Here is a 12,042-nt window from a genome sequence, read left to right on the forward strand (position 1 = left end):
ATGTGCATTCCCTCCACTGTGTTGTGTGTGTTTTTCCCCTGACACATTTTTTGTGTGTTTATGTGTCCAGTATCCAAATGGGTGGAGATTTTGTTTTAGAAACTTTGCACTGCACATTTAAACACTTGTGTAGGACTCTCTGCAGGGTCAGTAAATTACTGTACATTACTGTACATACACGCTGCACAACCACAGTTCAGGTGGTGTCTTTTGATGCAGAGTCTTAATTTGTTGCATGAGTCCTTTTCTGGCAGAGCCTACACACCAGCATAAGCTTATTTGTTTATGCTGGTGTGTAGGATCTGACAGTGCTCCACTTCCCTTATAAAATGCAAGTGATGCAATGTTTCCCCCCAAAATAAGAAATGTGTGGGTGCAAAGTGTCACTAAAAGAGCAGTGACACTGAAGTTCCTCCTGCTACCCTGCTGCCTCTTTCACTTCACCCTGAGAACTTTTTTCAGTCAGTAGCTCATCTTGAGCTATCTTGCTGCTATTTGTCCGTCTTTGGCCTCCCCGTTTTGCTACACCTGAGGCTCTAGTATTGACACTCAATCACATACTCTTTGAATGGATTAGTATCCAAGATCTGTCATATATCAGACATGAACAAACCTGACATATACCTGACATGTAACATCCATCATTCCTTTTTACTCCATCTCCCCTTTCTCCTGTATAGGCGAGTGTGTACTTCAGAGAGCTGTTATGGTGAGGAAGAAGTTGACTGCCAGAGAAGGAAAGAGGTTGGCTGTCTGGGACCCCTCTTTGTTACTCACTTTCAGAGTTGCCTTCGTACCGCAGGACAGCCACATACCTGATGTGAGTTTGTCACACTAGTGATTTAAACACATAATTCATTAAAAGAACAACATTTCAAATTGTATTGTTGATATATTCTCCATGGTTTATTAATGATGCAGGGACAATGCAGACCCCCGTTCTTTTAGGAGATCATGATGTGGCATTAGCATCCATAGAGAAGGTTGTGGTTGGTAAGTAAAGGTTTTTAAAGTGGAATCTAATGTAATAGCTTGTAGTGCCTAAAATGAGAAGCCCTGTTTGAATTCAGTAACAAAAAGGCATGTTCGTAACGCCCTTTGCTGCAGTACTGTCCATGATACAACTAACAAGAATGACTGTAGCTGATGGTGTATAAGGTCTCATAAGATCCAGACCATTTATTATGAGTTTAGCAAATCCTTTTTACATTTTGCAGTGGGCCCAAACAGGACCAAGCTAGTAACGCCAAACTCCTCTCTGAAGTTCACTCCAGAGGAGCTGGTACTTTACTGTCGAGACCTGCGAGTCATCTGCTTCCTGTTTGACCGCCTCACTCCTGATGCTCAGGTCTTAGAGGTGAGGCCCCATCTCCTGATTTGAACATACTACTGCTCAAAAAAATTAAGGGAACACTTTGAAAACACATCAGATCTAAACGGGGGGGGGGGGGAAATGATCTTGAATATCTTTCCTGATAATGAGTAGGTGATGTATTAGTAACAAAATGATGCCACATAATTGGATAGAAATGAAAATTATCACCCTATAGAGGGGGGAAATCAAAGACACCCCAAAAATGAAATTGAATAATGATGCAGCAGACTGGTCCATTTTGCCAAAATGTCATTGTAGCAACTCAAAAAGATTCTCAGTAGTTTGTGTGGCCCCACGTGCTTGTACGCATGCCTGACAACCGTCGGGGCATCCTCCTAATAAGATGATGAATGGTGTCTTGGGGGATCTCCTCCCAGATCTTGACCAGGGCATCACTGAGCTCCTGGACAGTCTGAGGAGCAACCTGGCGGCGCCGGATGGACCTAAACATAATGTCCCAGAGGTGTTCTATTGGGTTTTAGGTCAGTGTGTACTCCCAGAGTAACTACCTGTCTCCTGGAATCTCCTCTCCATGCTCTTGAGACCTTCTTGCAACGGCATGTATTGATGTGCCATCCTGGAGGAGTTGGACTACTTGTGCAACCTCTGTAGCGTCCAGGTACCGCACCATGCTGTCAACAGAGATGTTGATCCAAGCCAAATGAATAACTAGAGCAATAGAAAGTCAGTCAGTAAAAAAATCAGCCAAAAGGAGGGAAGGAGGGAAGAAAAGTATCAGTGGCCTCAACCTGGAAACCATTCCTGTTTTGGGGGGCCGTCTCATTGTTGCCGCTCTGATGCACCTGTTTTCACCCAAATTTTTTTGAGCAGTATATTTAACCATGATTAGATCAAGACGTGTGGTGAAGTACAGGTGAGTGTGTGTGTGTTGGCCTAAACTCAAGGCTCTAGTTACTTCTGTCCATCGGTCACTGCAGAACCTGGAGACGTCTGCCAAGGGAAGTTGATCTGAGCGACAGGCCGTCGATCTGACATGACCTTTGTCATGTTGATGAGCTCACTGTGGTTTCCCTCCTCAGATAACTCTACACCATTGCTAAGACGTACCCAGCCTCTCAAAACCAGGGTCGGTTTTGTCTTTTCCAGAACGCCGCCCTTGGTAGTGTCGGTGAGTGATTGCGACCTCACCGATCTACTCCTGGCCTGGTGATAACATGAATACATGTTTTCTGGGCTTTTTTTTCTGCAGTGGGGGTATTAATGACACCAGCAACACATAAAGGGGGCTTGATAGGCTTATATAATATGCACAAAGTGATACAAACCACCTAACCAACACAAATATGCATTTGATTCATTCTGAAACTGCATCACAACAGTTTAGTGGCGAATTCATTAATTCATTTGGTGCAAGCACTGCCACACACATTTTTAAAATTGTTTTACTATTCCTGGCAATGCACTGTAGCTCTGCAGTCAGGTAATTAATTCAGTTCTAAATGAAATGATTTTTGAGACATGTAAGGCAAAGAAAGGAATGATGGCAAGTTAAAAAACAGTTCTAGGAGAGCCACAAGCAGATAAATGCAGTGTGACTTTGTTAGTCATCAGCTCGATGTGTGATGTCAAGGTTTAAAAATGTTCCTCGTGTTCCTTCATCTGCTCTCACTTTGATTTCCCACCAGCTCCAGAGACAAAATGTACTCAGATCTGTGATCACTGTTTATTTTCCGTTTCAGAAGCTATATCATCTATTTCTGGTTTCTCATGCTTCTGCCTAAACATTAGAAGGACCTTGTAATACTTTACGAATATATAAGGATCATTTCTCCTGCACAAAATGAAATGTTCCACTGTGATGATGGAATGAAAATGTCGTCTTTCAAACCCTGACCAGTGGGAATGTTGCAGTGGTTTAAAACGGAGGCTTATAAATGGTTTCTGATCCTGGGCGGTAAATGAAAAACTTGGTTTGTGGACGAACCATGATTAATTGTAATAATAGTACCTTGGGCTAGGAAGGTTCTGTTTTACCCAGTGTTGGTTTGTCTGTTAGCAGGATTATACAATAGTTTCCCTCGACTTACTGGAAAAAACAACATGATTTTGTTTTTCAGCGGACATCATCAATCATGATCGTCTTTGATGTATTAGCATTAGCAGTGGTTTAGGTCTGTGTTGTCCTCGTGCCTGTCAGAGGAAAGCAGTCTTATAGGGAGGAAGGAGCTTGTCTGTACAATAATTAATCCTATGTTAAAGCTCACGCTAGACTAGCCAGGCTCTGAATTACTGTCAACTCTTTGCTAAATAATGCAAAGCCCCCATCTTAAACAAGTCATTAGACGACCTACAGCTCAACTCTGCCCCACGGGGTCAAGAGTGTCTAGTGTGGGGTCATCACTCTGCGTTTTACTCTCCTGAATGCACTGACTCTCAAAACATACGTATTTATGATCTATTGAGCATCGCCAATGTGATGTATGTCACAACACCTTTCATTTATGAATATACATTCTCCTCCTTCAGAAATGAAGCAGTTCCTTAGCAACCCGGCGCCGAGACTCCCACATGAACTGGTTGAGACTCCCACGGAATGGGAGCAAGAACTGGAGAGGTGTGGTGCCACAGGCTGGAGAGTCAGTTCAGTTAATGACCCGCTTTGAGATGTCCACCAGGTAAATTCATACGCAAGTAGAAAAGCAAAACGCACAGTATGACGTGTCAACAGTAGTACTCCTACAATCCTGTTCTCCTCCTGCTGTTTCCTGTCAGCCTGCCAAGGTTCATGGTGGTTCCACAGAAGGTTTTAGACACTGAGCTGAAGAAAAGCTTTGCCCACTTCAACGAAGGACGTATCCCAGTGAGTTTTCTTTCTGTCGATTAATATCGTCGTATGTCCCACAATGCAAATTATTTTTTAAAACTATTGTGTTGAAAAGTGGTGAAATAGACATTTACAGTCTTAGTCTTAAAAAATAAATAACTAACCTGCTACAAAAACAGCGTTGGTGTTGGCGTCACCCCAGAGGCAGTGATCTTCTGAGAATGGCCAGTTTCCAGAACAACATCTACCATGAGAAAGGACGACATCAGGTGGGGAGTGAGGTTTTCTAAATGGTTTATAGCTGTAGCTGAATGTTTTTTAAGATGGATTGTTTTCTGCCGAAGTGTACAGAGGCTTGAAGGTGAACTTGAAGCAGCCTAGTAAAAAAGCACCTTGCTTGCATTAATGTGTTTTGTGCTTTGGTCACATGGAGTATGCATATTTGACAGCTTCACATAAAATCCGTTATCAGTTAGAATGATATTTGCTTTTTTCATATGAGCAATTTAAACGGTTTGAATCGAGGGAAGTGACACAGACTCATTGGGAACAAGTAATGATTCTACAAGCTAGTAAAGATGTGCAATGCAGCTCAACTGGAAAGGAATGCTGTGTTTGTTGCATGGTTTTCAGTTGTGTGTTGAATGCAGAATGTGCTCCTTTCTGCAGAAACCTGGAGCTGATCCTGTTTGGTTGCCAGTCATCTCTGTGTGTGGTGGTGGAGCTGGGTGAGGAGCTGCCTTCACCAGTCGACATCCAGCTGGCGCACAGCCGTCTTCGCACACTCTGCCTCGGAGGTGATGAGAAGACTTGAGCACTTAATTTATCCACACACAAACCTGTAATCACACAACACAGACTCCTTCACAATTTCTAGTTACCTATGCATTTCTGCTGAGTGAGTGAACAATTAAATTGTATCGTAAAATTGGTTGAATCAGATCCCTATTTATTGCGATTGTAAGCGTCTGTTGTGTCAGTTCTTACTAAATGGACAAGTATTTCAATATTGCGCAGGGTAGTAAGATGGGTCTTGCACACACAAAGTGGCAAACGCATGCTTTGTGAGATGGTATTTATGGTTGTTTTTGTCACACACAGCACATTCCAGGGTTCGGTTAGAGCAGAGATGACAAAACACAGGCTTGTCTACAACCACTGGCCCTGGAACTGAAATGCTGACACATCTCACACTCTCACACACACTTTAAAGGTCACAGATTATCACAGTTCTCGCTTTGGCTAGCGCAGTGTGTTGTCTTTTGTGGATGAGTGCTTCACAGCTCAGGATTGTCCTGTGAAAACAGAATTTGGTCATGTTCCTGGCAGCTGGCTTTGTGTCTTCGTAACAACTCAATAGAAAATTAAAACAGATATTTCAGATCATATAAAGGCTAATCCCCCTGAGATTATGTGGATTTTATGCATGGTGTTCATTTATGAGGTGGCTTTTCTTTTGTGATAAACATAAAGGATTTACACAGTCGTGGAAAACCTGGGGAGGCCATGGAAGTTGAAAGCGGTCCTTTCCAGGAACAGATACGTTTTGTAAAAATAAATAAAGCCGTTCTGTTTGGGCATCAGAGCTGCTATTAACTGCTATATACAGCCTGACGTAGATCAACAAAAACACTTCCTCCTTATGTATCCATTTGTGTTTTCATATACACATATTTCAAAAGTATTGTCATGTAAATTTATGTGCAAGACCTGCAGCAGTGAAAAGATATTGACAGGAATGTGAATAAAAAGACAAATAGTCAGTTTGACATACTATAACCTTCTTGCCTCCTCCCTGTTTGGGCTTGTAGACATCTCCACATCTGTGACGGTACCTGACGACAAATGGCTGTCCACACTGGAAGGGACCCACTGGCTCGATTACACCAGGTAAGGTACATCAGGCACATTTGGGATCCAAAAAACATCATTACATTTCCTATGTCCCAGGGATCATTCATTCATTGTAATATGAATGGGTACATCACACCTGTTATTTAATCTGGTCACAAAATGCTGCTGGCACCTGACAAAGCAGGAACGAAAAAACATCTTGGAACAAGTTTTTACAATGTTCTACACTGTGTCTGAACTCTGAGTACAGCTCTGTAGTTGTTGAATTTTACACAACTGTTACACGTGTTTGTTGAATGTGATCTATTACTCATCAAACAACCCCCCACTCTGTATGCAGGTCGTGTCTGAAGAAAGCTTCAGAGGTCGCCTGCCTGCTTCGCAGCGGTCACCTGACTGTGGCACTGCAAGGTGAATGACGTGACCCCTGACCCGGCTCATATTATTTAATCCATTAATTATTCAAGGCACCTCCCTCTCATTAACGCAGCCTTAGGACTCACCCTGAAGTAGCTCTGCACCAGAGACAAGCACACTCCTCTGCTCTGACATGTACACTGACAATCCTGCACTGCAACACTTGATCATTTGACAATCAGTTGTGACATATATGCATATAAAAAAAATGTTTTATGAGGCTCGCAGATTCTCATCTGTAGTCTTGACTGGTTAGCTAGCAACACTGAACTATCAGCTTAGTTCATCTGATTCTACTATCAAATCGTCATGGTGACAGAAGGCAAAGGATGTGTGACACGTCAGCCTGGATTGTCTGGAGCTCCGGTAAAGCCCATTCTGTCAGCACATTGAGTTATTTGAGCTCTTTCTCTGGTTTTCTGCTATGAATCCATCTGAGCTGAGTGTGTCTGCGCCCATGTGTCTGCATGTGTCTGACAGTCCAATGTCATTATCACGGCTCATTCACGGCTCATTGCACAAATTCACACTCGCATACAACAGGGGGGCAACATTGTGGGGAGAGCCACAGCAAGGAGCTTGTAAGTAAACTAGACACATTTTATTACCCCTCTAGCAAATTAATGCACATCAGTGCATACAAATGGCTGCGATGATGTTTGTTAACGATGCAGGCTACATTTCCAAGTGGAACAAAAGAATGTTAGTCTGGTAGTTTTCAGAGGATGTAGATGACTCGCTACTGGTGTTTGGGTTTCTCTGTCACTCCGCAGCTGTAAGTGACTAAGAAAGATCAGACCAGCTCTTTCATTGCTTCTTCCCACAGAGGATCGTATATCAGTCGTGTTCTAAGTAGCCTTGGTGCGTTGCGGCCTATCTGCCACTGCCTGGATCAGCAGTAAATATCCCACAGCAGTGACTCACACCATTCACAGGCCAAAGAAAACTTAGTTTGGTTTCTCAGTGCGAGCCTCTCCCCTTTTTTCTTTCCTTTATTGTGTCTGGTGTTGGGTCTGTGTTTCTTAAAGAAATCGTAGCCCAATTTATACTTCTGTGTCAAATCAACGGATCAAATCACCCGATTTTTGGAAAACTATGCGATTTGTGTTTGAGTTGGTGCAATAACAAGATCTGCTTACTTTCAGTTGCTATTACATGTAGTATAACAAAAAACACAAGACACAGCAGTGAGATTAACGACGTAGAAGTATAAATGCTCACGTTGGCGTAGGGAACCCGTGTGGGGTACTTTCTGCGTCAGTTCATCGCAGAAGCATAAGTAAGGCTTGAGGCTGCACAACGTTTTAAATCAGGCAAAGCTGTGGTTTGTGGCATCTTACTTTGGCCCTGAATGTCTCTTTCCGTTTAATGCCACCCTCACCCCCACCACCACCCACCCAACTCCAGGTGTGATGACGTCCATCATGTCCTTTCCCTGTTGTGATCTTATAGAAGCAGAGGACCGGGACATGAGCTGTGTGGTGTCCAGCCTGGTGCAGGTGATGTGTGACCCCCATTGTCGGACCCAGCGTGGCTTCCAGAGCTTGGTGCAGAAGGAGTGGGTGATGGCGGGTCATCGTTTTTACAATCGCATCAACTACCACCGCGACAATGACAAGGAGGAGGTGCGAGCTCAATTGTCACACTAAAACTCCACGATTGAGCTACGTTAGTTACCAACATCCATCCGTCCTTTCTGATCAATGTCTCTCTCTTCTCCCTCTCTCCAATGATCACTCTTTTCTCTGTCCGACCGTCTCTTCGTTTTTTTCTTTTTCATCCTGGCTCTTATTCTTCCCTTCTTTCATAAAATCCTGACATTCCTGTTGTCCTTTTCCATGCTATCTCCATCCCCCCTCTCTCCATGCCAGGCTCCAGTCTTCCTGCTCTTCCTTGACTGTGTTTGGCAGCTGTGGTCCCAGTATCCCTCCCGATTCCAGCTGACAGACGACTTCCTGTTGGCCCTGCATGACAGCATCTACCTGCCACTCTTCTCCAGCTTCCTGGCCAACTGTCAGCGAGAGCGCTGCCGGCGATCCCAGGTACAGGACAGCGAGAAGGACGCTGTGTTTAATAAGATGGCAGTGGGGGGGTCACACGTCACCTGCACCGTTATTATACTCAGCACACGAGCTGATCAGGATCATTTTGTCCTTTTAGTGACAGTGTTTTTTTGTTTTTTCTTCTATGCAGACAAATTAGTTGTAGGAGATGTGTCTTTTAGCTGCCAGTAGGTTTCGACTGATCCTTCAGTCTTCCTCAGACTGTTACTGACGTGTAAGTCGGGCCGACCGCAGCCCCAGGCCTGCTGGTTGGTCTCTGGAGAAGGGAAGGGAATGTGAGATAGTGTATACACCGGCTCATCTCAGCTGATGGTGTTGTCGCTTGCTTCCTGCTTTGTATTGCTTCTTTTCAAACGGTGGACCAAAGAGGCAGTAAAATTCAGGAATCGAGCAACATCTCCTACACCTTATTTGTCTGCATAGAAGAGAAAACTATACCCAGTGCAATCATTGGCTTGCAGCTTGCTTTCCTCATGGTAATTATGTTGCCATTACATAATAAAGTGGTGTTTGTGGAGGTGTCTGACCATGTTTACTACTCCATCCAGAACTTCAGCCAGTGCTACACCCCAGTAAACGGCTGGAGAGACGTGCCTCATCCAGATTCCCCGTTGGACCCAGCTGACCCACCTCTGCCTCCAGTGTGGGACTGGGCTCTTCAGTACAGCAAGCAGCGGCAAGCTCATTTTACCCAGCCCGTCCCCCCAACCCCCCCGCTCCAACCGCTGCTCAATGGCAACCTAAACACCAACCCGGACACACACAAAGTGAGCTTTCAAATAGTGAAGTGATGTGTCATACCCTCCTGTGGACTTGGTGGGAGCTGGTCTTCACGCAGCCCAGTGCTCCCTCTTGTGGTGATAACATGCAACTGTAAAAGAGAGCAGAGCAAAAGCAGTTTGAGATGTTTCTTTTGTGAGTTTCTTTTTTTATTCATATTAAAAACTGAACTAAAAGTACATTTGAATTTTCTCCCTCCCTCCCTTTCTCATGTGCCCAGCAGCAGACTGACACCATCCCAGGTTCTGTGTTCCTCCTCTCCCGAGGAACCTTCTCCTGCCCTGCTAACCTGCTTCCTTGGCGTAGCAGCAGTTCAGGTGTTTACAAAAAGACCCACCGGAGGGCGCCATCCTCCGAGGGTGTACCCGGTCTGGAGAGGCTTCTGAAAGCCTGGACCCTGTCTGAGTTCCCCCAGAGCCTCCCTGTCAACTCAAGATTGCAAGGCCCATTTGACCCCTACGAGCCCTTACTGCCCATACTCATGGGGCCCTGCATGGGCCTGTGGAAGGAGTGCTACCTCCGGGGCGCGCTACATGCACAGGTATGTGGAAACCAAGCTCTAATGGCCAGTCCAGACCATAGTTTCAAGGCTCAGTGCAGCTGTTGCAGATACAGTTCTGAACGTTCCAGTTGCACCTAACGGTTGCAGACCGTCACTAACCTACTGAATGATAATCTGCGAGCTGGTGACGGGTACCCACGTGGGGCGTGTCTGTGGCTGTGTGTTACGCCCAGCCTAGGGAAAGCTGAGCGCAACATAGGATGCTTTTCCCCCTCTCGGCTCCTGAAACACAACCCAGAGTCAACCAGCTTGTTGGGTGAATTACTTTGTTGGCAATCAGATCTTTGCGTCGGCATCCATTCAGAATCTCTGAATATCTAGTACTGAGCAGCTGATAAACATCTGGCTGACCTTGAAGAAGGACAGGCAGACAATGCACTGGTATATTTTTCGGTGTTTTAAGTGATGATATTTCACCGAGTTGTTCTGCGTGCATCATCCTCCACAGATGTTAAATTTGGCTCCTCCTGAAGGCTGCATCATCGCAGCTGCCACATCCTCTCACATCGTGACTGCTCGCTCAATAGACGATGCTCCTTTGTGCAGATGAGCTGCAGTTGTTGAACAGCGGCTCTCAGTGCGGCTGTGGCAGCTTTTGTGACGTTAGTACAACAGTCAGCCTCACTGTGTCCCCATGGTGACGTACAGAGTGGTCTGAGTGGGTGGCAGCCAGAGTTTTAGAGAACATTCTGCTTTCATCATTACTCAGGTTCGAAGTGACACGATTAAGATTTTTTATATTTATTTGTAATATATCTTTCATATTTTATTTTTTCTTCTTTATATTTATATTTGTTTCCATACATCCTTTATGTACTTTGTGTACTGTTTGTTTTGGTTCTGCTGCTCACCATGTCCATCATGACATGTAGGTTGGAAATGACCCTATTACTCTCCGTCTGCAGGCGTTCTCCCACCCTGTCTCCGCCAATCACCCCCACCCTGTGGAGCGACTGGCCCAGGAGGTCCAGCAACTCAAAGAGAAGCTAGCACAGGTGTCCACCAGCTCCGATCCAAATCCACCCACCAAGACGGCTGAGCCCCGGCGGACTGACACCAACCTCAACCAGAATGCCAACAACGGCACTTTCCTCTTCCCAGCTTCGAGAACTCAAGGCGTGGCCCGCCCAGCACCCGTGCCTACCTCCATCAACCATCAGACCGGGGGCGGTCCTGCCCCTACCTCCAGACCACCCAGCCGGAAAGACAGTGGCAGCAACAAGCACACCTTCTTGTTCGGGCACTCCTCAGTGTCGGAGGCTCGTGCCGACCAGCACCACTCTCCAGCGCCACCCAGTAACTCCAAGCTGCCGAAGAGCAACAGGTCGTCGATAGCTTCCCTCTAGAACCTCATCACTCGCCCAAGTGCTGAGGCGACACGGATGTTGACTGCAGCAGAATGAAATTATCAGGAGCGCTTAACTCCTTGACGCATCATCTGTACTGTACACGAAAATTTGACAATGTTTTGTATATTTGTACATTTGTTCTTCAGTATTCTGTTGGTGTAACAGCATCTAATTCGCAGCACAGCAAAGACTTCTGGAGGAGAGGGCTCTTGACATCATCTCAGTCTGCAGTCGACCGTCACGAAACATTTTTGTAAATGTCATGTCCCTCCTCAAGAAAGACAGCGTCTATTTTTAACTTCCATGACACATTCTTATCCAAAATGGGTGACTGGATGTTGATGGTGATGTTTGACACGCTGCGGCCGTAGCTTGTGCTCATGCCATTCAAGCCTCTTTATGTCATGCTCATGTGCAGACAGAGATGTCACAAAGAAAACACGTATTTCTCTGCTCCAGGCTGTGACCAGTGGCTTTAATGTGGAATTTAGGGCATGAGAGTTATTTTGGTACTGCTCTCATATCTACCCACTTACATGCTTGGGCGCCGCGAGAAGCCGAGATTGAGCTCAGTGTTCTGCAGCCTCTGTCAGATATCAGAATTCAGTTCCTGCTTGACCGAGACACTTTCAGGGCTTTAGTGATGTCATGGAAACCGTCAGGTCATGATTTTCAGCCACTTCTTACCAAATGGAGTATTTGTGGTGGAATGCAACAAAACAAAAGAGGTTCTTTTTCCAAACCTTAAGAAGGTACCAGTGTTGGAAGTGAAGGGAAGCTAATCTTTCCTGTGTTTACTTTTCTGTTTCCTGGCCGGTGGTGTATCAGCATGCAGCCAGTGTGTAGGTGAAAGATGG

General features: G+C 45.3%; 1 protein-coding gene across 1 annotated transcript; it reads left to right on the plus strand.

Annotated features, from left to right (window-relative positions):
• Window positions 1-680: 680 nt before the first annotated feature.
• LOC144739814 (myotubularin-related protein 11-like) lies at window positions 681-11,182 on the plus strand (the record flags this gene model as incomplete). Its single annotated transcript, XM_078622704.1, is given in 17 exon segments — window positions 681-820; window positions 933-993; window positions 1,218-1,357; window positions 1,719-1,857; window positions 3,863-3,990; window positions 3,992-4,011; window positions 4,109-4,196; window positions 4,340-4,414; window positions 4,416-4,429; window positions 4,830-4,957; window positions 5,972-6,050; window positions 6,355-6,425; window positions 7,884-8,056; window positions 8,303-8,473; window positions 9,043-9,261; window positions 9,498-9,815; window positions 10,742-11,182. Coding segments are annotated over 17 exon segments (2,405 nt in total), but the record flags the coding sequence as incomplete, so codon positions are not given.
• Window positions 11,183-12,042: the final 860 nt, after the last annotated feature.

This window comes from Lampetra planeri, unplaced genomic scaffold (genome assembly GCF_965212315.1).
Source record: "Lampetra planeri unplaced genomic scaffold, kcLamPlan1.2.h2 scaffold_1726, whole genome shotgun sequence".
Taxonomy (NCBI): domain Eukaryota; kingdom Metazoa; phylum Chordata; class Hyperoartia; order Petromyzontiformes; family Petromyzontidae; genus Lampetra; species Lampetra planeri.